Source organism: Fulmarus glacialis, unplaced genomic scaffold (assembly GCF_000690835.1).
Source record: "Fulmarus glacialis isolate BGI_N327 unplaced genomic scaffold, ASM69083v1 scaffold1304, whole genome shotgun sequence".
Lineage (NCBI taxonomy): Eukaryota > Metazoa > Chordata > Aves > Procellariiformes > Procellariidae > Fulmarus > Fulmarus glacialis.
The window spans coordinates 90,095-112,455 of record NW_009207292.1 but is presented as its reverse complement, the minus strand read 5'-3'; the positions used below and the strand labels follow the sequence as shown (position 1 = coordinate 112,455).

The 22,361-nt window shown below is 41.0% G+C and overlaps 1 protein-coding gene across 1 annotated transcript in view; it reads right to left on the bottom strand.

Moving 5' to 3' along the window:
* EGF (epidermal growth factor) overlaps positions 1-22,361 on the bottom strand; it is a 61,307-nt gene that overhangs the window by 3,997 nt on the left and 34,949 nt on the right. Inside the window, exons 14-23 of the mRNA XM_009576024.1 lie at positions 20,573-20,796; positions 15,930-16,097; positions 15,013-15,162; positions 14,415-14,564; positions 13,525-13,641; positions 12,397-12,522; positions 9,924-10,043; positions 7,693-7,843; positions 4,825-4,989; positions 1,252-1,354 (exon numbers count right to left, since the gene is read on the bottom strand). Of these exons, the coding sequence (XP_009574319.1) occupies positions 1,252-1,354; positions 4,825-4,989; positions 7,693-7,843; positions 9,924-10,043; positions 12,397-12,522; positions 13,525-13,641; positions 14,415-14,564; positions 15,013-15,162; positions 15,930-16,097; positions 20,573-20,796 (1,474 nt within the window). The remainder of the gene's footprint in view (positions 1-1,251; positions 1,355-4,824; positions 4,990-7,692; positions 7,844-9,923; positions 10,044-12,396; positions 12,523-13,524; positions 13,642-14,414; positions 14,565-15,012; positions 15,163-15,929; positions 16,098-20,572; positions 20,797-22,361) is intronic.

Here is a 22,361-nt window from a genome sequence, read left to right as displayed (position 1 = left end):
AAATCCTGCCAGACACTCAATCTAAACCATTTGCGAGGCCTTCTTTGGGTTGATTAAAAATCCTTGAATTTGCACTATAAATATTCCATGATACTCAACCCCTCAAACAGACTCCCAAACAGAACAAACTCATCTCTTTCTGGACTCAAAGATTTGGAGCAGAGTCAAACTTCAGGCCATTTAAAGTCAAATTCTTTTGTGACCATGACTACTACGTACACAGTTCTTGTACCTTTCCAGCTATAGCTGGGTGTGGAAGGCTTTAAAACCTTGCAGTAATACCTATACTAGAAGAACATGTGTGCAGTTACCCGAGTAAAAAGCCATGTGCTTCACTAGAGCTTGTCGCCAATCCCGTACAAGTATAAACTCTTCCAGTAGTCTTTTCCACTGTGTGCTGCTTAGCTAATGTGATGCCACCTGGACAAGTATGGCGATACCTGCACTACAGCAGCTTATTCAGAGCTGAATGATATGTGTGTGCAGACAAGCTCTCAGGGTAAGTCATGCCATTCTGAGAAAGGAGTCTCCGACTGGGCACAGAAGTAGCCACAGATGCCAGTTATGTCACTTTTGCCAACTTCAAGTTTCAACTGCTATCACCCAGCAGTGTAATGTCATTTTAATGCCAGGGAGAATCAGGTCCTTAGATCAGACCTTATGGGGCCAAATTCTCTGATGCAACTTCAAAAACGACAACAGAAGCAGGCCAGTACAACCAGACCATGATGGCATTTCTACCTACACCACTGCAAAATCTGTATTTTATATTCAGTCCCAAACTACCCAATAACATCCTGGTTGTTTTTCTTTACAAGGCAGCAGCCTCTAATACAAAGACATTTAATTTCATCAACCCCCAAAACAAAGTTCAACATCTCATGTAGCACACACAGTACTTGGCTTCCAAGAAGCCTTTTTTACGGAGGGCATACTTCCCTGTGAAAATAACTCTGTGATATGCCATGTCATCACATTGCCATTTCCTTAATTTAGAACACAGTTCCCCAACTGTTGCGTTCAAAGCTAACAATAACACTGGCTAATGGTTGCAATACATCCAGGCAGCTGTGAACTTTGAGGGATAACAATGAGGTAAGATGAACTAGGGTTCACAGAAAAGCACTTGATGACTCTAGCAGTTATTTAATATATTTAAGATGTGAATTATTTGATGGATAATCTCAAGTGGATCCCTAACACTCTTTGATCCTTCCTGCTTCCCTCTCCACTCCACATTAATATAGTTACCCGGGACTTGTTGCTAGTAGGTGTCACGTTCTCATTGTCAGCGCGGCTGCTGGCATCTCTTATCGCTTCTGCATAGAAATTCTTCTTATACGAGTTTTGACTTCTGCAACAGAACAAAAGCTGAAACAGATTATTTTGCTTTGGGAGGAACAGACGCTGCTTCCTCTCACACATTATTCTATAGGTATTTATAGAAGGGACATATATTTTGTTTTCTTTCATTGGTTTGAAAGGTGTATTACTGTCAATTACCACCCAGTGGTTAAAAAAACCAGCTTGTTAGAAACAGAAGTCAGTAAGAAGTGAACAAATGTTTGTTCTAATGCGCCATCTGCAAAGGGTCATTCATTAGAAAAAACAACAGGCCTCATAATTTTAACTACCCCCTTCCATTTTCTTATATTATTCTATATATAACACATTCCTCTTATAAAGATTTAGGTTTCAGCCAATACAATGAAGAGTGTTTGTGGGTAAAGCTCAGAAGTAAAAATCTGACTGTGTTTTTGTACACCATTGATAGTTACAATTATGAAAGTTGCTTCTGCATTCATCTGCATCATTTATGAAAAACAACAATTTCAGAAATTACTATGAAATAAACAATCCGGAAGCCTCAAAAACTTGGGACTAAGACATTTCCAGGAAAAAGCTAACAGAATTAGCTCAAGCGGAAAAAAAGCCAGGAGTACAACCTGGAGTTGGAAAAGGATATGAATATGATATGAAACTAAGCGGCTAGTTCCATAAATTAAAAAATTGTTATTTTTGGAGTTAAACAACAATCACTTATAAGGCAGTATTAAAAGCTCATATAGGCCCCGACATAGAAAACACGGTCATAAGAAAAAGAGCTCATTTACACTGCTTGAGATTCAAATCAGTACATCTTTACTGACTTTACATACACGTTTTTTCTCCTCCTAGACATCAGCTAACAAAATTAATGTTACACTCCTCAAATTCTGGAAGTCTCAAGTTATAACACCCTTTTACTTGATCTATTTTAAATAAAATTTAGCAGCATGTACCAAAGAAAATAGGAATTTTCCTTTTATTTCTACATCACATTCATATACTAACTGGGAAAGTGCATCTGCCATAATTATCTTATGTTGCTCCCCTCATGAAAATACAATGTAAATAAAACATTGCTTGTTGCTAGAAATGAGAAAGACCTGTCTCCACCATGGATTTTCTCCCCAGATTTTCTATAACATGTTCCTGTATATTCAAACATTAAAAAAAAAAAAAAAGTAAGTGTCTCCAGAAGAGAATAAGACAGGGACTGCTAATACGAAATCAAATAGGTGTCAGACCTGAGGGTATATCCACAGAGCAGAATGTTGAGAAATAGGGTAAATTAGTCCATTTTGACTTTTCCTGACACTGGGGCAAGGCTGCTGTTCATGTTTTGTCACCTAGATGTGCTCGTTCCACATTGCAGCTCACAGTGCTGACAAAACTTGAGCCCATTACTCAAGAGTTATAAAATCCATTGCACAGAGCTCGCACCCAGGCACGGATGCCCCGCTCAAGGAGATCACTAATTCTACATCTTACTTTACAGCATGCAGAGTAACAGATGCCAGGTGGACTTGGTAGGCACAGGAGTCTTCATGTGCAACTGAGCCCAAGTAGGACTCAGTGAAATCTAGTTGACCGAGCGTGGGCAAGAGGCCAAGAATTTCTCAGTCCTAATCCCAGTCCTACTGCTGATTTTTGCACAGCCTTGGCCAACAGAGGTGGAGGGATTGTGGGTGTTAAATCTGTGACTCAGATTTTTTTTTGTTGGAAGAGAGCTGTTTCCTTGCTTCCCCAGGAAGATAGGAAACTTGGCATACTATACAGTCACACTACATCAACCTAACATTAAGAATAACACAATGCTCTTCAGCAGACTACAGTCATTGAACAAACCAACACAGTACTTTGGTGTTCTTGGCCTCCAGTTCACATATTTTTCAGGTGTAGATCTCCAACTTCATTTCCTCCAATTAAAAGGAGATAGGTGTCTCTATTTCACAGGGGAAGGAACAGGACTATTACAGACTTAATTGGTACATTTCAAAATACAGTAATTTATGTGAAAAAGCAATAATGCAATTTCAACCCAAATACCGGTTTCCAGACTCCAGTTAAAATAGGGATTTTAGGTCAGTGGTTTCATTTTGATCTAGTTAGGCTAGTAACAGCTGCAGTACAAATTCAGTCAAGTATGTAATTGAAAACTTGTTGTCGAGGTAAATAGTTATATTGATCAAAAGCAGTGGCAAGAAAGAAAGGTAAATCAGGGAGAAATGACAAAAGAGACAGGAAGGGGAGAGAATTAATATCTTCATACCTTAAAACCAGCCATATTCTGGCTACTTTTAATGACAGTTTATATGACATATATAGGAAATATAAGAATCTCACAATTTGTCTATTCTGTATGTATCATTCCACTGACTAGCTTCTGAATCCCAGGTCATGAGAACAAATCAGGCTGCACTTAGCTTTAATTTTGGATCTCTACCATTAGTTAATAGAAAATCATAAACGTGGCAGCTTCTCTACTTTTATGGGCTAAATATGCTAGGAACCATTAAATAAAAATGGAAAATATTAGCTTCCATAGTAAAATCTTTTGTACTTTAACTTTTTATGCCTAGGAGAGTCTAATTTTAAAATTAACCTAAACCACAAACAAAATGCCTGCACACGGAGGGCAGGTCGCATGCAGCAGGAGACTCGATTTGGCTACTGTCTGGCTTCTTGTTTGTTTACTTTTAAATATAAATATGCATTTAAACAAGAGCCTCTGAGAACAGTTATCTGCCAAGGTCATGGCCAAAAGACTCTAACTTATTAAATGCTGAATACTTTCCAGTCCAAGGGACATCGATGACATTTAATTTCACATCAGCCTGGGTTCTTAAATAGTGACTGTAGGGATCCTTCCTGCCATGAGAATCCCAAACCTGCACAATTCATTACAGCCATGGAAAATGCCAGGGAGTATTTTTACAACAGATGTGCTTTAGGCTCACATCCCTGGTTTTACTCTTTCTTTTGCCAGGAAAACTGCTTTCATGTTCATTGCTGGAGGCATCACTGTGGAAGTTTGCTATTGCAAGGCTGCTTTTCTCAATGGTGAGGAAACTTTCAGGTGCCACTCTACACTGAAAGGGAAGCAAAACCAAACTAATGGGATAGCTAGCAGAGAGGAGCCAAACCCTACCATGACAGTTTCAGACATCCAGAGCTCTTAAGGAAAACCAAGGAAGAAGTAAATAGCATGCTCCTGAACTTTCCCATCAACAAAAATTATGGCTACTCTTCAAACCTAATAAAATCTATTCTTCTTCCCCCCAGACACATGTCACTCACTAACACCAACGCAAGTACTGCAGGCAAGGACATGCCAGAACTTTCTGAATTATTCATAGATCCAATTACTGAAAAGCAAAGAGTAGCAAGGATGATACGGCGATTCCCTGAGGAACCAGCTAAGGAACAGCTCACGTTCTTCTCCACGAGCCCACTGTGAAAGTCAGAGCAGCGTTCACAGCGCGTGTTTGGAAGCACTACCTGTGGCAGTAGGCGGCCAGGGACCCCAGCAGGAGCAGGAGGACCAGCACTGCTACGCACACTGCAATGGTGATGTTCCGCATCTTCACCCGCTCTGCGTGCTGCTGCTCCCACCACTCCAGATCGCTGAACTGGCACCGCTCCCCCACATAGCCCGTCACACAGCTGCCAAAAGGAAGTGAGCACACTTTGTAACTGGCAGCAGAGGAAAAACCCCAGATCATCACTTCAGTCACCTTGTTTATTGATTTACCATTGGCAACCGCTACGGAAATATCTGGTTGAATTTAGTAGTGGTAAAGACAAAATTACTTTAAAGGAATGGCTGTCAAATGGCTGTAGAATTCAATACTAAAAGACTTCTTTTTACTATAAAGCTATAGAATTATACAGCAAGATTATAATTTCCAGATTCTAATGGGTAAAGAATAGAAAAAATAATTTTCTCTAAAATCCTGCTGCATGATTAGTGTTTCCCTAAGATTTTCCATTTAACTGTTTCCAGCAGCAAGCTTCTCTTTCTTTGAAATAGGCAATATAGGACTTACTTGTATTTTCAGAGTGATTTGGTTAAGGGAATCAAATTTTAGTCTGAATCCTTACTTTAAAATAAAAGACAAATGAAAGTGTTAAAAAAACCTCTTATGGGTTAAAAATATCTTCATAATTTAGTTTTAATACAAGCTTCTTCTGTAGGCAGTTTTTGTTTATTTGTTTTTACCACTGTAAAACCCGACATGGAAATATCTTATCAGTGCATGAAACCCTCAAATCAAAATTACTAGAAAGAGAAAAACACATCAAAAAGAATCTCAGCCTAGTTCTACTGTCCAAGGTGAGAGACATAAAAAAGGAGATAATAAACATAAAAAATGAAAAGTCTACTCAATTCATAATAATCTCTCAGCAACATAGGCTCAAATCCTTCTCACAATTCTCATCGGTCTAGTTTTACTCAAGTCAAAAGAGCTAGTCAAATGAGCAAAAGAAGCAGGATTTGACCTGCAGCAGCTTTTACCTAATGTCCTGAAAACGTTATATCAGCATTCATTATTAAATCAGGCACAAGCACTCTCATTCTGTCACAAATTAGAATGCATATATGTTGGAAGGCAGAAGAATGCTAATTTTTTTAATGTAAAATCACAATAAATTCCAAACAAGCTAGAAGATCTACTTTCTAGTGTAAGAGCCTTTATTAATAAAAATACAAATTGCATTTGGTATGTGATTTTTGCTAGATATTTTTGCTAGATAACATTTTTCCATGATGTTGTTTTGGTGTTTAATATATTACGGCCTACATGAATGAATGCTGCCATCTAGTGAGAATTCAGCAATGTGAGAATTCAGCAAGGTCCACAACAAGCCTTGGCCCCCAAGAACACAGCTGAGCACGGTTGCTCCTTAATTTTTTAAACGGCTTCCACTTCCAGCACTGAAGAATATGTACATTTGGATTCTTATTATGCACTAACACCTAACAAATAAAAGAAAAAAAAATGTGATCCAATTTGAAAGTTCTGCAGTTGTAGACTCTTCACTTTCAACAGGAGAAACTCAATGAGGTGAAAAAAGATAGTTTTCAATGCCTCTAAAATTTACACTAAAAATCCATAACAAATACCAGAGATGACCATGAGTCCATCTCCTGTAATGGCTTTGCCCAAGGGCTATGCTGAGCTTAGGAAATCCATGGCACAAAGCGTCCACTTCATTCCCATGTATGAACACAAGATACATTCTTTTCATATTCCTGCAGGTACAGAAGTCTGTAGGCAGGGGAGACCACTCGTATTTAAAAATAAGCAAGCCTAGGATTTGACAGTGCTTGCAGGAATGGCCTGGTACAGAGGTTCCTGCGGTGCAGTACAAGGAAGATCTGGGGGAATGGTAGGTCAAAGAAACCCTTCAGCACAAAGCTTGCTCTCCTCACTCCAGGGTTATACCAGGGCCACCCGAGTTACTGAGGCACAGAGGGAGATTTGCCTACTACGGAACAGGATCCATCCCCTGCCCAGGTCCTCACCTACCAGGTGAGACCCAGGAGGATGCAGGCATTGGATTTGTCCCACTGTAAACACTTTTATGCTTGATTTTGAAAAAGATATAACACAGATTCAAATATAATCAAATTACAGAATTAAACTCCAGCACTAATGGTTTTGAAGAAATAATTACCCCATGGGACTAGGCTGTCACATTGACCAGGCCAAGGCTGACTTCTGGAAATAGAGATTCCTTTTGCTTTTATCAGTAACTGCATTCCTGGGGAACCGGGAATTAGGCTTCACAAAAACGTTGACAGGAGGAAGGAAGTCTTGTTTTTGAGGCCTCGTTGCTACTCTCCCTATTTTTAAGAGGACCATCATGTTGTACCCTTTCTGCCAGGGGCCAAGACTCTTCAAACTGTAAGGGAAGATGCTGACACCAGACTTCTCCTCCCTGGTCCCAATTAGAGAAAACAAGACCAAGGTGTCCTCTTCCATCCCAGTGAGTGCTACACATGAACAGCAAAGCCTACAGGGAGGTACAAGTCAGCACAATACGTACAGGAGAGACAGCAAGCACCTCTTTCATAAAGCCAGGAGCATCAAGTCATTTAACAACTTATCTCACATTTCCAAAGCAAAGAATCGCGTGCTTAGGGAACAAATCCAATCCTACTATTAATTGCAATGGGTGTGAATGGAGTGACCACTTATAGAAACTTACAGTGATCACTTACACAAAAGAGCAGAGTCTAATGATAATTGCTAGCATGAGTGATGAACAGATAATTTATGGACAAACACTTCACTGCCTGCACTCAACTGAGCCCTAAGGATACCATTCATCAGCACAGACAATACAAATTTCTGTACTTACTTGCAGGCATAGTCTTGTAGATCAGAAACATAATTGCACACTCCACCATGGAGGCAGTATGACTCATACGAAGGAGGGCATCCTGCAGAATCATCTTGCACGGGGTGTGTAGAGTATTCATTGCTGACAACACTGGGGGACACAGTAGGTTCTGAAACACAGGATTTCACGTGGACATCTCAAACTTTTGGCCACATTGGCAATGTGATCTTATGAAAGAGTTTCAGAACTTCAAGATAGGAAAGTAGGTAAAAATCTCTAATTTTGACCAATTACTTTTGTTTTACCTATTTGCTTATGTTGCCTATCAAATTTAGGCACACAGAACTTTAGATCAAAATACTAAATATGCTTGATTCTAGATTTGCAGTGAAAGACCCACAGAGGTTGGCTGTGTTCTGTCTATTTAGATGTGTGAATACAGCTCTGAAGAAAAACTGCACTGGCTGCCTCGTTACTTACGCTTAAATGATTTTTGCACTTATGCGGCTTTAGGGCATGGTAAATCTCCACAATGCATAAAGTGTGAATACAGCTCTGAAGAAAAACTGCACTGGCTGCCTCGTTACTTACGCTTAAATGATTTTTGCAACTTATGCAGCTTTAGGGCATGGTAAATCTCCACCATGCATAAAGTAGCAGAGTCAGATGTACAGGTGAAGGGTGACTGTATTTCACGCACTTGGATCTCAGACTGAGAAGTTTTCACATGCAACTTGTCGTTCTTATGCAGATTATTTCTACTCTGCTGCCATCTGGTTGATTGCATCTGTGTGTGACTGCAGATCACATTTTTTATTGTTTCAAGATATCTCAGGTACAGATAACAGCATCACTGGGGAACCAGGGAACTCTATTGACCCAATTCTTCAAAGGGTTCTGTAGCCTGCTCTGAATCGCACACAGTCACCTACATAGATATCCAAACTAGCTAGTTTTAAAGGTAGCTCTAATATCTCTGCACAGCACGACCTACAGTGCAGATATGCCCTTACAGAAAAGGAGTGCTTTCTTGCCTACTTCGATGCTACAGCACGTCTGTGGGTCACAACCAAACATCTACATGGCAAAGAATTTCTAGCAGTAGGGCTTAGCACAAATGCGCCTAATCGCTCTCATACATTTATGGGATCAATTTTATGACTCACACCAGTTTTATTGCAACATGACCTTCAATGACATTTGTTTTTTAAAATTTCATTTGCAGGAGAACTGCCATGGCAAAGAGCCTGAATGGAAAGGGATGAGTGATTTTAGTGAACCCCAGGTGTGACTGTATTCTGCAAAGAAAATTTCAGCTTGCTAAAAGAGCTTATTAGGCAAAGAACTAAAACTGTGTTAACACACATGAAGACATGGGATCCGATTTACAGCTGAGGGACCTAGAAGGCATTAATTCCAAGTCATGCATCATTTAAAATCATAATTTCCTAAGTGACATCTGAAACTACTGAAAGCTCAAGTAACTGAAAAGGGGGTAGGGATTCTGATAGGCGTTCTACTTTAAAAAGCCATAATTTCCTTCTGTTTTTCTGCAGAAATAGATCTGTGACAATCACACAGTGTCCTTCCACCATCAGACAGTCACTTGATCTGGAGTAAAATTCACCCCGATGAAGGGGGCTGACACAGAGTAAGACGATGAGTCACTCAGCCCCACATTTTCAGAGAATGCTGCTGTCACATTGAGGCACTGAAATGAGGGTCGGATAGTGACTAGTGCCGAACCTTCAGCAGCTCCCTTCATTAAATTGGTAACCAGATTTTCTGAAGAGTTTCATAGCCCTTTTGAAAAATTAGCCACTGGATCTGAAGACTAGCTTATTCTGAAGAATTAAATGGGACTTAAATTATGTGCAATTCTTGTGCTAGCCTTCTGCAGAGGGAAAGAAGGCACAGAGAGTTTGAAAAAGAATGAAATCACCTCCGAAAATGTTACCTCCAAGGAGCATTTACTGGTGCTGTTGATTGTAAAAGCCATTAGATAGATGTGTCATTAAATTTAGGCAGTAAAAATTAGCATTGAACCTTAATATTTCCAAACTAAACTCAGATCTGGTCTCCTTGGCCCACCTCAAAATGGCCTCCTAAAGCAATGCTAAACAGATCCACAAGCTGCCCAGTATGTCACTATACAGGGCTTCCTTAATTTCCAGGTATAACAATTTATCCAAGAGCACAGTTCTTCATTAAGGACCATTTCATTTTAATTGCTCACTCCATTTACTCACTGCAACCAAAGCCAGTTCCAGAAGCATCATCAGCACAAGAGCAAGTGAAGTTTCCTTCTGTATTTGTGCAGGTTATGTTCTCTCCACAGGTGTGGGACCCCGTCTTGCACTCATCAATATCTGTCACCCAAACAGTCTGCAGTTAGAAGAACGAAATGCCTCAGAGCATCGGTTAAAAGGGCAGCAGTTGCAGCATTGCAGTCTCCTGGCAGTGAGGAAGAACACCAAAGACCTTCCCTCTGCAAATATGCCTTCATGGAAAACGCAACGGAAAAGCAACCAGCATACTTTCTATGCCAAGTAATCACAGCCTCCCCAGCCTCTCAGAGCACACTTTGCTGCTGCAGAAGCTCTCCACAGGGAGCAGGAAGGAAAGGCTTCCCCAGGAAACATAATGAGTACAGTAGAATTGAAGAGAAGATTTACTTGTACCAGATATATTCTCCTGGCATTGCTAGTCCTAGCTTGTGCCCTGGATGAGTACTAGAGTACTGTCAGTTGGCATTCTTGCATTAGGACAGCAAAAGGGTTTGGGAGTGGGGAGTTGCCCACCCGCCTGGTCAAGCCTAAACAAAAAGTTTAGACAGAAGGAAAGGGTCTAGAAACCTGCAGGTTTATCCGGTTGTGTAAACACTTAAATGACTATGAAGAAGCTCCCTGATTACAACAAGAGTTTCCAGGCTCAGAGCCTGCGTCAGGCTCATATGTACCTCTCACCCACGTCCTGCTGCGCACCCTCACCCTGCCTCCACACCTTCTCTAGCACAGCCCAGGGTGGCAGCTCCTGCCAGTCTGGCACTCACCCCCCCGGGCTGGCACCTGCACGGTGCTAAGTGCCTGAGCACCCCCCGCCCCCAAAAGGTAGGAACTTTGAAAGGGTTCACACACCAGAGTTTAGGAACCTCTGATTTATTTTGTGAACTGTCAGCAGAATACATGTGCCAGATTTACTTTGGGGAAACAAAATCACAGATCTACCATCCCAATTTGTGTGAAATTATTCCTTAAACCACTAGGACTTTTTCTACAGTAAAATTAACAGGATCTGGTCCGAAACAGTATAGAAAATTCAGAGCCTTTTTAAAAGCAAAAATACAGGAACAAAACTGTTGCAGCTTATTCCAAGAAATGTGATTTCAACAACACAACATGAACTCATCTTGTACCATCTCTGGATGGACTGACACATTTCTGGACACTGTGCATGCATGCAGGCATCTAAAACTGAAGTGCAAAATCACTTACTTACCAGTTTCTGGTTTTTATAGTACATTTCAAGTCATCAAACACAAAATTAGTTTCAATTCTGTTTACATCATAACAACATCGCATCATTTATAAAATGCTGTGAAAACATATCTTACCGTCTTCTGGACTTAAAGACTTCAGGAAGATAATGGACTGTTTTTCAATAATAGGGGTAGGTACCACAACCATTCTAGCTGAGCAACTGTATCACAGACAGTGAGAGCCCAGGGCTGTCTGGGGACATGCCTTGTAGGTGGTGCTGGGACAGCAAGAGGAGCTTGTCACTTCTGTCTGTGCTTCTGAACATCCTCAAAGACATGAGCTCTGGATCTCTGAGCACTGTAGGCAGAACACCTTCTCAAACCTCCTGCCTCTGACACTTTCCACATCCTGCCCATAATAATGATATTGTTCTTAATTTTTCAGTCATACTTATCTGTGTCAGAGAACCAAAGTCCAGTAAAGACTATGTAAGAATTGGGTCAAATTTAATGGGCTTTGAATTAGGCTATAAAGGAGAAAGGAAAAAGAAAAGGACAAAAGAGAAGCTTTTGTTCATAAAGCTCTGAACAAACTGTGTGCTAGTCAAATACTGGGGGGAAAAAGCTTCCTCTTCCTTCATATTTACTGCTAAATGGATTAAAAAATTAAGAAATGTAGGGAATGAACTAAAGACCTCACATTAGAGCTGGATGAGAAAGTCAGTGGGTCTGATTATTAACAAGACTCTAAATGTACTCAAGTTGTCAGTGTCAACATCTTGAACCTCATGCCTATTAAACAGACCTGGAATTATTTGATGAGTATTATGACACACTCAATACCTGCTTTCGTTTATATTCATGGCAACGATTTCCAATAAAGCTCTACTGCTTCACCTCCACTTCCCTCCTCCCCTTCACTCTTCCTCTCCCTCCTGCTGTAGCTACTAAAAAGAGTGCAAACACTGAAAGGAGGTATCCACTGACAACTACAGCCTTTGCATATTGATCAGTTGCTGAGGTTGCCACACTTCAAACAGGAAAGAAAGAATCAAAGAGGAAGAAATGATAAATGTCCACTGCTGGTGGAGCCACTCTTAGGATCCATGCCCCTACCAGCTTTTTCAAAAAGAACCGAACAGCTCATCTGACAGCTTCACAGCTTGATGCAAGGCTAGCCCAAATCATCAGACATGTCTCTTGCTCATTCATCCTGCCCCAGCCTTCCAGACACATGCCCATACCGTAGCAATGGACTCCATCTCCAGTGTAGCCCTCCAGGCATTTACAGACGTAGCCCCCTTCCGTATTGATACAGGCCGACACGTTTCGATTACATCGGTCCATATTTACAGCACACTCATCAACATCTGTGAGACAGAACAATGAGACAGGATACATGGGTCATGAAACCATCAGGTAAATCGATAAAAAGAAATGTCTACATCATGAATCTCCCTCAGACTATGCTGTCACGTGTCATTTGTGCATCTGAAGCAAATGGGAAGAGAAGAGCTTTGTGGTCTTTTCTTGGTAGGAAATTTGATGGGGATGTTCTAAAAAGCCTGAGACAGTCAACCGGCTACTTTCAACTGGAGACCTAGAGGTTCCACAAATACCATTTGCTTCCAAAAAAATCTCATTTGGAGGGAACGAACCTATTCAAAACTAGCCTTGTTTTCTTAAACCCTACTCAGAGAGAAACTTTGTTTTGAGAAAGAACACATAAGCTTAAAAAAAAAGGTACCACCAATTTTTTTTTTTTCCTTTCCATAGCAACATAGACTTCTATGAGTCTTCATGCTTAGCCACCAAATGGCAAATTGTTCTGTTTCTAATGCCTTTCTGTCTTGGCTTTTATGAGAGAACAAAGTGCTTCTATTTATGTTGTATGCAAGTCCAAAAACTTAAAGACCGCTCTGAGCAATGTGTTGTGTGATTGTTAGAGTCTCTTTCTAGGGCTAGAAAGAAACAAGAACAGCACTTTTATATAAGCATTACATCAGGAATACTAATTTTTAAGAGATTCCTTAATACATACTTCTAGATTATACATCAACTATCATGTCTATGGACAGAGCTTTTATAATTAGGAAATTTTTACAAATAAATACATTATTCCTATTATCCCCGTTATTGCTTGTTAATATTAATAGGATTAACACTCATGACTCAGGGGAAAATAAGGCATCTGATAATTAGCCAGTTCATCTCACATGCTCTCTGCTCATCATCCCTTTCAAAACATGCAATACCATTGACCTTTCTGTGATGGCTCATGCAGCAGAGCTGCCAGTATGAGAAAAGATAGATTTTCTTCCTCTCCCCCAATCTACAGTTTTCCAGAAGGTGGTATAAATGTCTTTTATTACCATAGCATGATTTCCCCTTCCTGGTAAATCCTTTCAAACACTGGCACATAGCACCATCTTCCAGCAAAACACACTGTGCATTGACATCACATTCTAGTGCAGTGCAGTCATCTTGATCTATAGCATAAACAAAAACAAAAAACCACTAGATGCATTTGGACAGATCAAAGGAGGTACTGTATACTAAAAAAACCCACCAACTAACCAACAAAAAAACTAACAAGAAAACCAGAACATACAGTCAAAGTTTGAAACATAGCTCTCCAGGGTTAATGATGACAAGCCAATACAATCGTTAGGGCTGGAGTTGAAGTGTCATTTAGTATCAGGATTTCTGAATGTTGTACACAAAACCTATTGTACAATTTAATGATCTAGTGTCATTGAACATATGTAGAATTCAATGGTTTTACTGCAGTTTTGTTCAGAGGAACTTAATATATTTATAAAATGTAAGGGAGAGACTTTCACAAATGTTCCAAATTAAAAATGTTTGTTCTCTAGACCTGGATAATATTATCAAGTTTTGTTGACATAGCGAAGGAACATGGAACCATAGAATCATAGAATCATAGAATCATTAAGGTTGGAAAAGACCTCTAAGATCATCAAGTCCAACCATTAACCCAACACCACCATGCCCATATAGAATCATAGAATCATTAAGGTTGGAAAAGACCTCTAAGATCATCATGGAGACAAACAAAAAAAAAGCAGTCCTACCTGGCATAATTGCATAGACCCACCTTCTTGTAAGAGGGTTAAGAGCATGAATGCCACCAGTCTTGACATTGAGCCTTTCTTCCTTTAAGGCCTATGATTTCTTTCTGTTCTATAAACCTGTTCAGCCCCTCACAGTAAATAGAAGGAAGACAATCATCAGACTCTACCTGACACCATGATTTCAGCCTTCAACAAAATGCTGATTTTCTGCTTTTCCCCACTGTCCGTATCCTTGAATATCCCACTGCTTTGTGTGCTCCGGAGCAAGGTCTCTGGTGTTGGCTTCGGCACTGCCTCCTTGTGCACAGACACGCTTCCTGAAAAAGACAAGAAAAAAGCGACACTGACTATTTAAATCTACTGAACTAACTTTCTGATTTTCTATCACTTGTCTACTTTCCAATAATCATGGTGGTTTTCTTTTAAAATAAACATCAGTATCCTCCCAGACTAGCCTGTTTCTGGCCTCAAATTATTCCTAAAACCACTCACTCGTGGGTTTTCTCAAATACAAAAGACAAGGAATGCCACTCATTGCTCACAATACTTGTCAGCACTGCACACATCTCTGTTACAGCTAATATGCCAAGGGAAAAATTACAATGGTCAGACAACATATTATTGTCCCAGGACAACCCCCCAGTGTTTTCATTCTTCAGAGAAACCATCATTCATTATGTAGAGCAAGGTGAGTATTTTCCAATGCTATCTGTCATGATCCTCAAGGGTTAGGGGAGGATCTTTTTTGGAACTGGAGGATTGTACCTGCTGTTGTGTTAGAAGCATCCAGAGCACGACAGGTTTTTCCATCTTGAGTCTTCCCAAATCCTGGATGGCACATGCAATGGGCAACGCCAAAATTGTTTTCACAGATATGATCACAACCTCCATTCTCATAAAGGCAAGGATTTGCCCCTAATGCAGAAAAACAGTCAACTTAACAAGCTGCTTCTTCAGTCAACATCTCCTTTTAGCTGTGCAGAGTTGAAGCAGTTGGAAAAAGAATAAGGATGACAAAAACTAGAACATCCTCTTTTTTTTTAATTAAAAACAGATGCATAAAGTAAAGCATATATATTATCACCTAGCGTCTGGCAGCAAAGCAGATTAGCATACTCTCTACGTAATAAATGTATCACTTTTTTTTATTTATTTCCTTTATTATTTCTTCTTTACTATTTAGAGTCCTAAAATCCCCTGAAAGAACATTACAAGGGCATAGGGAACCTGTGATTACCTTCTCTCAATCCCGGTCTATTGAATTACTTTTTTCTGCTTACAGGGAGATTGTTCCCAAGAGAAAACCAAATTATTTGATCCAAAATTAATAAATCTTACAAAATCTTTCTCCATGTCATTTGTTATTATTTGTGTGTGCGAGGGGTGCTAATAAACTAGGATAAATAGGAATTAGAAGACTATGGCAGCCTCACGGCAATTGATCAGCATCTATTCTTGAGCATGATCATAAATATATAAAATCTGTTAGCATTCCTGGGACACATGCCCAGCTGATGCTTTCAATAAATGCCAGTCTGACTATGCAAGGCCTTTTAAAGAGCCTATTTCTGAGAAGATAATCCTCTCCCCAAGGGGTCATATCCCCAAGGACATCTATTCTACTGATATCAGTGAACAAGAGAAGGCTGGAAGGGAATGACTGCTTAATTTTTGCAGTATACCTGGTTTCGCCAAAGGATGAACTACAACCATTGATGAGGGTCTCAGCATGCTGCCTCGAAGACGTACCCTGTTTTGGCCGGTCTTCTTGTCCACCCTCATTAGTGATGGCCTAGCCCAGTCAGAAAACCAAAGGTGATCCTCAAACACCACTACATCAAAAGGGTGGCCTACAAAGAAATTAGATTTCTCATTTCCACATCTGTAGAACATACACAAGAAACCATGTAAACAAAAGCAGTATCTGCATACAGGTCTACTTTTTGTTTAATATCAATGACATAGACAGTGGGATCAAGTGCACCCTCAGCAAGTTTGCAGATGACACCAAGCTGAGTGGTGCAGTCGACACGCCTGAGGGATGGGATGCCATCCAGAGGGACCTGGACAAGCTTGAGAAGTGGGCCCACGTGAACCTCATGAGGTTCAACAAGGCCAAGTGCAAGGTCCTGCACCTGGGTTGGTGCAACCCCCTGGTATCATTACAGGCTGGGGGATGAAGGGATTGAGAGCAGCCCTGCTGAGAAGGTATTGGGGGTACTGATGAATGAAAAGCTGGATATGATCCGGCAATGTGCGCTTGCAGCTCAGAAGGCCAACCATACCCTGGGCTGCATCAAAAGAAGCGTGGCCAGCAGGTCGAGGGAGGGGATTCTGCCCCTTTGCTCTGCTCTGGTGAGACCCCACCTGGAGTACTGCGTCCAGCTCTGGAGTCCTCAGCACAGGAAAGACATGGACCTGTTGAAGCAGGTCCAGAGGACGGCCACAAAAATTATCAGGGGGATGGAATGCCTCTCTTATGAGGACAGGCTAAGAGAGCTGGGGTTGTTCAGCCTGGAGAAGGGAAGACTTTGGGGAGACCTTATTGCAGCCTTTCAATACTTAAAGAGGGCTTATAAGAAAGATCGGGACAGACTTTTTAGTAGGGCCTGTTGCGACAGGACAAGGGGTAATGGTTCTAAACTAAAAGAGGGTAGAATTAGACTAGATATAAGGAAGGAATTTTTTACCATGAGGGTGGTGAAACACTGGCACAGGTTGCCCAGAGAGGTGGTAGATGCCCCATCCCCGAAAACATTCAAGGTCAGGTTGGATGGGGCTCTGAGCAACCTGCTCTAGTCGAAGATGTCCCTGCCCACGGCAGGGGGGTTGGACTAGATGATGTTTAAAGGCCCCTTCCAACCCAAACTATTCTATGATTCTATGATTCTATTTCTACCACAGTGGTATAGCCATTTCTCCACTTTGATGTCTCATGGGGGGCAATAAGTGTCCACAAATGATGGACCATGGGCACATGTTACTTATGCTCTTAGCAGAGGAGGCTATGACAATTGCCTGGCTCAGTACAGCCTCTATGCTGCTGGTGACCTCCGACCAGATCAAGTTCACAAGATGTTTCTACCTCAGACATCATCATTTCTTGAAGCAGCATTGGGACCAGCCTTTCAGAAGTGGAATGCCTCCCTCCTCTGCCAGTAAGTGGCCCAGGACAGAGCTGCTGAGGTACATAGCTCCTTTTGCAGTCTTCATGTAACAGGGAGGAGAGAAGCTCATGGCATGTGTCATCCTGCATAAATGTACTGACACGGGGCAGCCTGGGAGCTACAGACACTATAGCCACTGACCCATGGTAGGACCCCAAAGCCGGTGTGTGGTCTCTGCAAGTGCCAAAAGTATACACAAGTGCGATACAGTGGTCCACATGTACATATAAACATGCACAGACATTCACCAGTCAATTCATCACAGTGCAAAATTCAAGAGGGGAATTAATTTTCCTCACTTCAGCCAACTAGCACCAACAGGCCGTGACTAGTTAGTCACTGTCTGTTAGCCAGCTAACTAACAGCAACAGCCAACGCAAACCACAGGATGCAATAGATCATCCAAGTAGCTTCCTCTCTTTTCACTGACTACATAGGAACCTAGACGCCAGCTTAGACCAGGCACCTAACACTTACATGACTAACAGAAGGTGAGAGAAATCCCACCCAGAGTTCAGAGTACAGCAATTTTTCCTTGGTAGCACAACATTATCTGCACTAGGAAAACTCAGATCCCTAGTTTGACTTCCAGAAAGAAGCTCAGCAATTCAGAATCCGAAGGACACTTTCATATATAAGGGCAGACATACTTATAGATATAAAGATCTTTGCAAAATGATTCTGACTCTTTTTAATATCTCTCTCATGATAGAAAATTTTATTAGTTCATATGGGACTATGCATTCTTTCTATACATTTAGAAGTCTCCTGCTTTCAAGATAGCCTTTGGGCAAGTTTTTTGCAATGGAAGGTGAGAATACTGTTCTTCCATGGATGTCCACCTGGTTTCAGAGTGGATGCTTCCTGGCTGAAGCAGGTTTGCTTTGTCCTGGTCCTTACTCACAGTCTGAATATGCACCTCACTTTGTACCACTGCCGTCTGAGCCCCTCTGAAAGGTATGTTTTGTAGGCACGTGATTTTATGATGAGTGTTTTTGGTTTTTGATGTAGACCTCAACTAGGTGATGTTTAATTTCAGTAATGAAATTGGGATCCCAAAAGGTATTAGTCTAAAAAGATAAAAAATAATGAAAAAAAAAACCCAAAGCCAAGCAAGCAAAACGACAGGTAAACTAGAACCTTGGAGGAGTATGTGTTGGTATATCTTAAATACACATCATAAATAAGCTGAAAAAAACCACTCCTACATAAGAAAAATTCTAAGGCACTGTTTAAGTGTTCTTAAGCTTTAAGTTGAAGAGCATATTGTTATTCTCTTAGCACGTCACTGCCTTCACTGAACCATGCTTAATCACTGGGCGTGGTTCTTAGTTTTTCTTTCCATGAAATCTGAGCAACTAGCCCAAGATCTAGATACTGTCCCCATCCAAACATTTACTCACAATTTTAGGATCTATAGCTTGCACTAGCAACGAACAGCACCGGGCTTTGACCAGCAATTCCTTAAACTTGAATACATTAAGGATTAAAAATGGAAGTGTAGCGTCATCAATGGAGATAGCAGGAACAGAAAAATGAATAATCACATGAACCCTTTCCACAACAGTGTAAACCCGACCCACTGCATAAACAAAAGTAATGGTTGTGTTGTTCACTGCCTTGTGCAAGTGCTTACAGGCTGTTTTAGTTACAGCTGAAAACAGTGTTAGCAGAAGAGCAGAAATAATTTTACCTGTTTTGCATGCAGCTATACTGAATGAATTCTCAGTACAGGGGCACTAGAGGGAGCTGCTGTAATAAAAATTCATGTTACAGCAGAAAGACTATGAAGAGGTGCCACCTTCCCGTCCTCCAGTGTACAGCTGTCCAAGAACAGAAGCTGAATTCTGGTCTCGCTAACAGCATTAGCAAAACATCAAGTTTCTCTGCTTCTCTAAATTCATACCGCTACAGGTCTGCACCTCACCGCTTTCACTTCTTTCCACACAGGTGTCGATGTCCTTTTCTCCCACCTCCAAACAGCCGTATCACTGCTCCAAGCCTATCTCCTTTCCCATACTCTGTGTTTCTCCAGCGCTTCTAGCTCTCCTTCTCTGTTTTCTCCCCATAAGACAGTCTCATTCCTTGTGGAGAAACAAAGTGAAACTTTCAACAGGCTTCAAGGTCCTCCTTTGCAGACCAGTTGCAAGGTGGAGCGTACAGCAGAATATGCGCAGCAAGGGAAAAGAGAGGAATGCTGGGAAGTCACTCTGCTCAGGGCTTTTGATGTCTTATGAACTGGAGAACACTGCTCCCTCCAAGACCTCACTCTGCTCACCTTCAAGCAAGTGGGAGGGCATCTGGCTTAGGAGATGAACATAAGCCTTCCCAGAGCACAGGCTAGAACAGCAGCTGCTTAACAGAGTAACCATAAAGTCTTAACCGATGGCAGTCATGGTATTGAGCCAAGAGTCCTCATTCTGCCCATGTTTTGTATCCACACCTACAAAATGGTGCCCAGAGAGATATCATGCAAAAAGGGAATTGTCCTCTCCAGAAACTAATTTGCCATGTATGAGATTCTTAAACACATGGTTTACTTTAGATGTGGTACAACATCAGTTCCTCATTGCTAATACTTCTGTTCTCTTGCTCCAGAACAACACAGTTACATGTCAAACAATAGAAATCTCAGCCATAACAACTACCAGCATATTGCATAAATCATTTTTCCATTCAGTGTCTATTGTGTATTTAGAATCATCCCAGTATTCAACACTGTGCAGATGCAGGTTCTTTGCTCAAGGACCTTAACGACCAAGATTAATTCTCTTCCAGCTTACGTCAATATAACTCACTGGTGTAATAAACACAGCAAACCCCGAACTACACCAAGCAGCCATGCATGGAATAAGCAAACCACATTTTTAACTTTTTCCTTCTTTTCATTTTTCTGTGAAGGCAGAGGAGTTCTCTGTACAATGCAAAGTGGCTGATTAGTAAAAGCAGAGAGTGTTAGAAAGGAGTTCTTTTGCTAAAATGAATAAATAAAAGTCAACTGGGTAACAGAATGAAGAACTAAGTGATGCCATTAACCTCAACACAGAGTTGCATGGGATATAGAGCACAGCCCCTGGCCAGTAATTCACATGCACATATGCAGATATACACGCACATTGACAAGCAGCAGTAGGTAATTATCAACCCCAAAGCCTCACCTACATCATTCTGTGCAAGAATTCGACGACCAGAACCATCCAGGTTTGCGCTCTCAACCACTGACTGCTTAGCATCACACCAGTACACCTTGTCAGCTAAGTAGTCGAGAGCTATTCCACTGGGCCACACCAGACCAGTGCTGGCTATAACCTGGCGATCGATGCCTTCTAATGAAGAGCTGTCAATCCGGGGATTGACCCCCATGTCAGTCCAGAATAATCTCCTTTAGAAAACAAAATGCATACAGGAAGTCAGTAAGTAAATGTTTGTCCTCCTCTCCATGGAGTTCTTTCAAAGCAGAAAGATCAGATCAGAGCAATAGAGGCCTGAGGCACATGAGAAAAAGTGCACACTTCAAGAAAATATATTGGCTGCTGATCTTTTCACACTTGCCATAAGACTCCAGGTGATTACACTGGGACTTATGCAGAATCCCCACTCTGTTCGTTGGCACAAAACCTTTGAAAAACAACTCCTCCTGCCTATGCTAACTGCCAACTCTTCATATCTGCTTTTTGTGTTTTCCACATGATTGATGATAGCAGTTTAGCGAGCCCAGACAACAGAAGACGATGCATTTGCCAGCCCCTTGTCTAAACAAGGGTATAATAATGCACAAATGGAACCAAAATTACCCACCACCCATGGAAAGCAAGCAAGAGTCCTCAGGTTATTTTGTTTTAAAAAATAAACCTGTATCAGGCCCACCCTCTTTTCTTCTTTTAATAAAATCATGATTCTCAGGGTCTCTCTCTAGAGTCCTGAGTGTTACTCACCGAGTGCTTACTGTTTTTCAAAAAACAGACAGTGCAAGATGGCCACTTAAAATGGAGCTAGCCAAACCCAAAAATTACTTCTGAAGTTTGGACTCCACTCTTCCCAGGCATCAGCTGCCTTTGTCAGGTTTACTGAGATAACTCACTTAGCTTATTTACATGAGCAGTTTTGCTGTATCCAATGCAGGCATCAGTATTCTCAGTAGTCTTAATTGTGTCTCAGATCTCTCTTTAATACTGACTTTACAATGATGGACATTGCTATAATGTCTGTTCCTCCTTTTACCATTAACTTTCTAATAAGGAAGGTTTTAGTGATGTTTCCTCCTCCCTTTCCCCTTGTAGTGCTTGCCTCTACCAATAATTCTAATAAAAAGTCTCCCTGAACCTGCCTGTTCTTAAAAGTTTTCCTGCAAAATGTCTCTATCATGTTCAACCTCTACTGAAAGATTCTTTCAGGTCTTTTATGTACAGAGTGAAGCTAACAAAACACCCTCCCCAGCTCAGCTTCATTCATCAGTACTTAGTTACAGCACGATATGAGCATCAAAAAAAAAAAAACACCAAAACCCAAACAAATTTAAAACCATCCTACTACAGGCATATTGACTGAAATCCATGGGGCTTTGCCATTGATTAAAATGGCCAGAATTTCATCAATAGTTTAAACATTCAAAACCCCTTCGATCATCTTAGCACTAGGTAAGAAGATAAAAGGTGCATTTAAATCAAGGCATCTCCACAACAGTAATTTGGTTTAATTTCCTCGGAAACTGAAACATGGCCAAAAAAAATCCTTTGTAAGCACCACTGGTTAAAAGTGACTATCTTTTCCACACTAATAGATATGGAACCATCAAAGTTTGTAGTGTGGTGCTTACAACTGTCAGGGTGACTTCAGTCGCTTGTGCTTTTCTTTAGCTTAAACTGCATACAATACCTTTTAATGCTTATGATTCTTTTTTAAATCTCTATGAGAAATGAACACGTCCCAACTCACAAAAGAAACCCA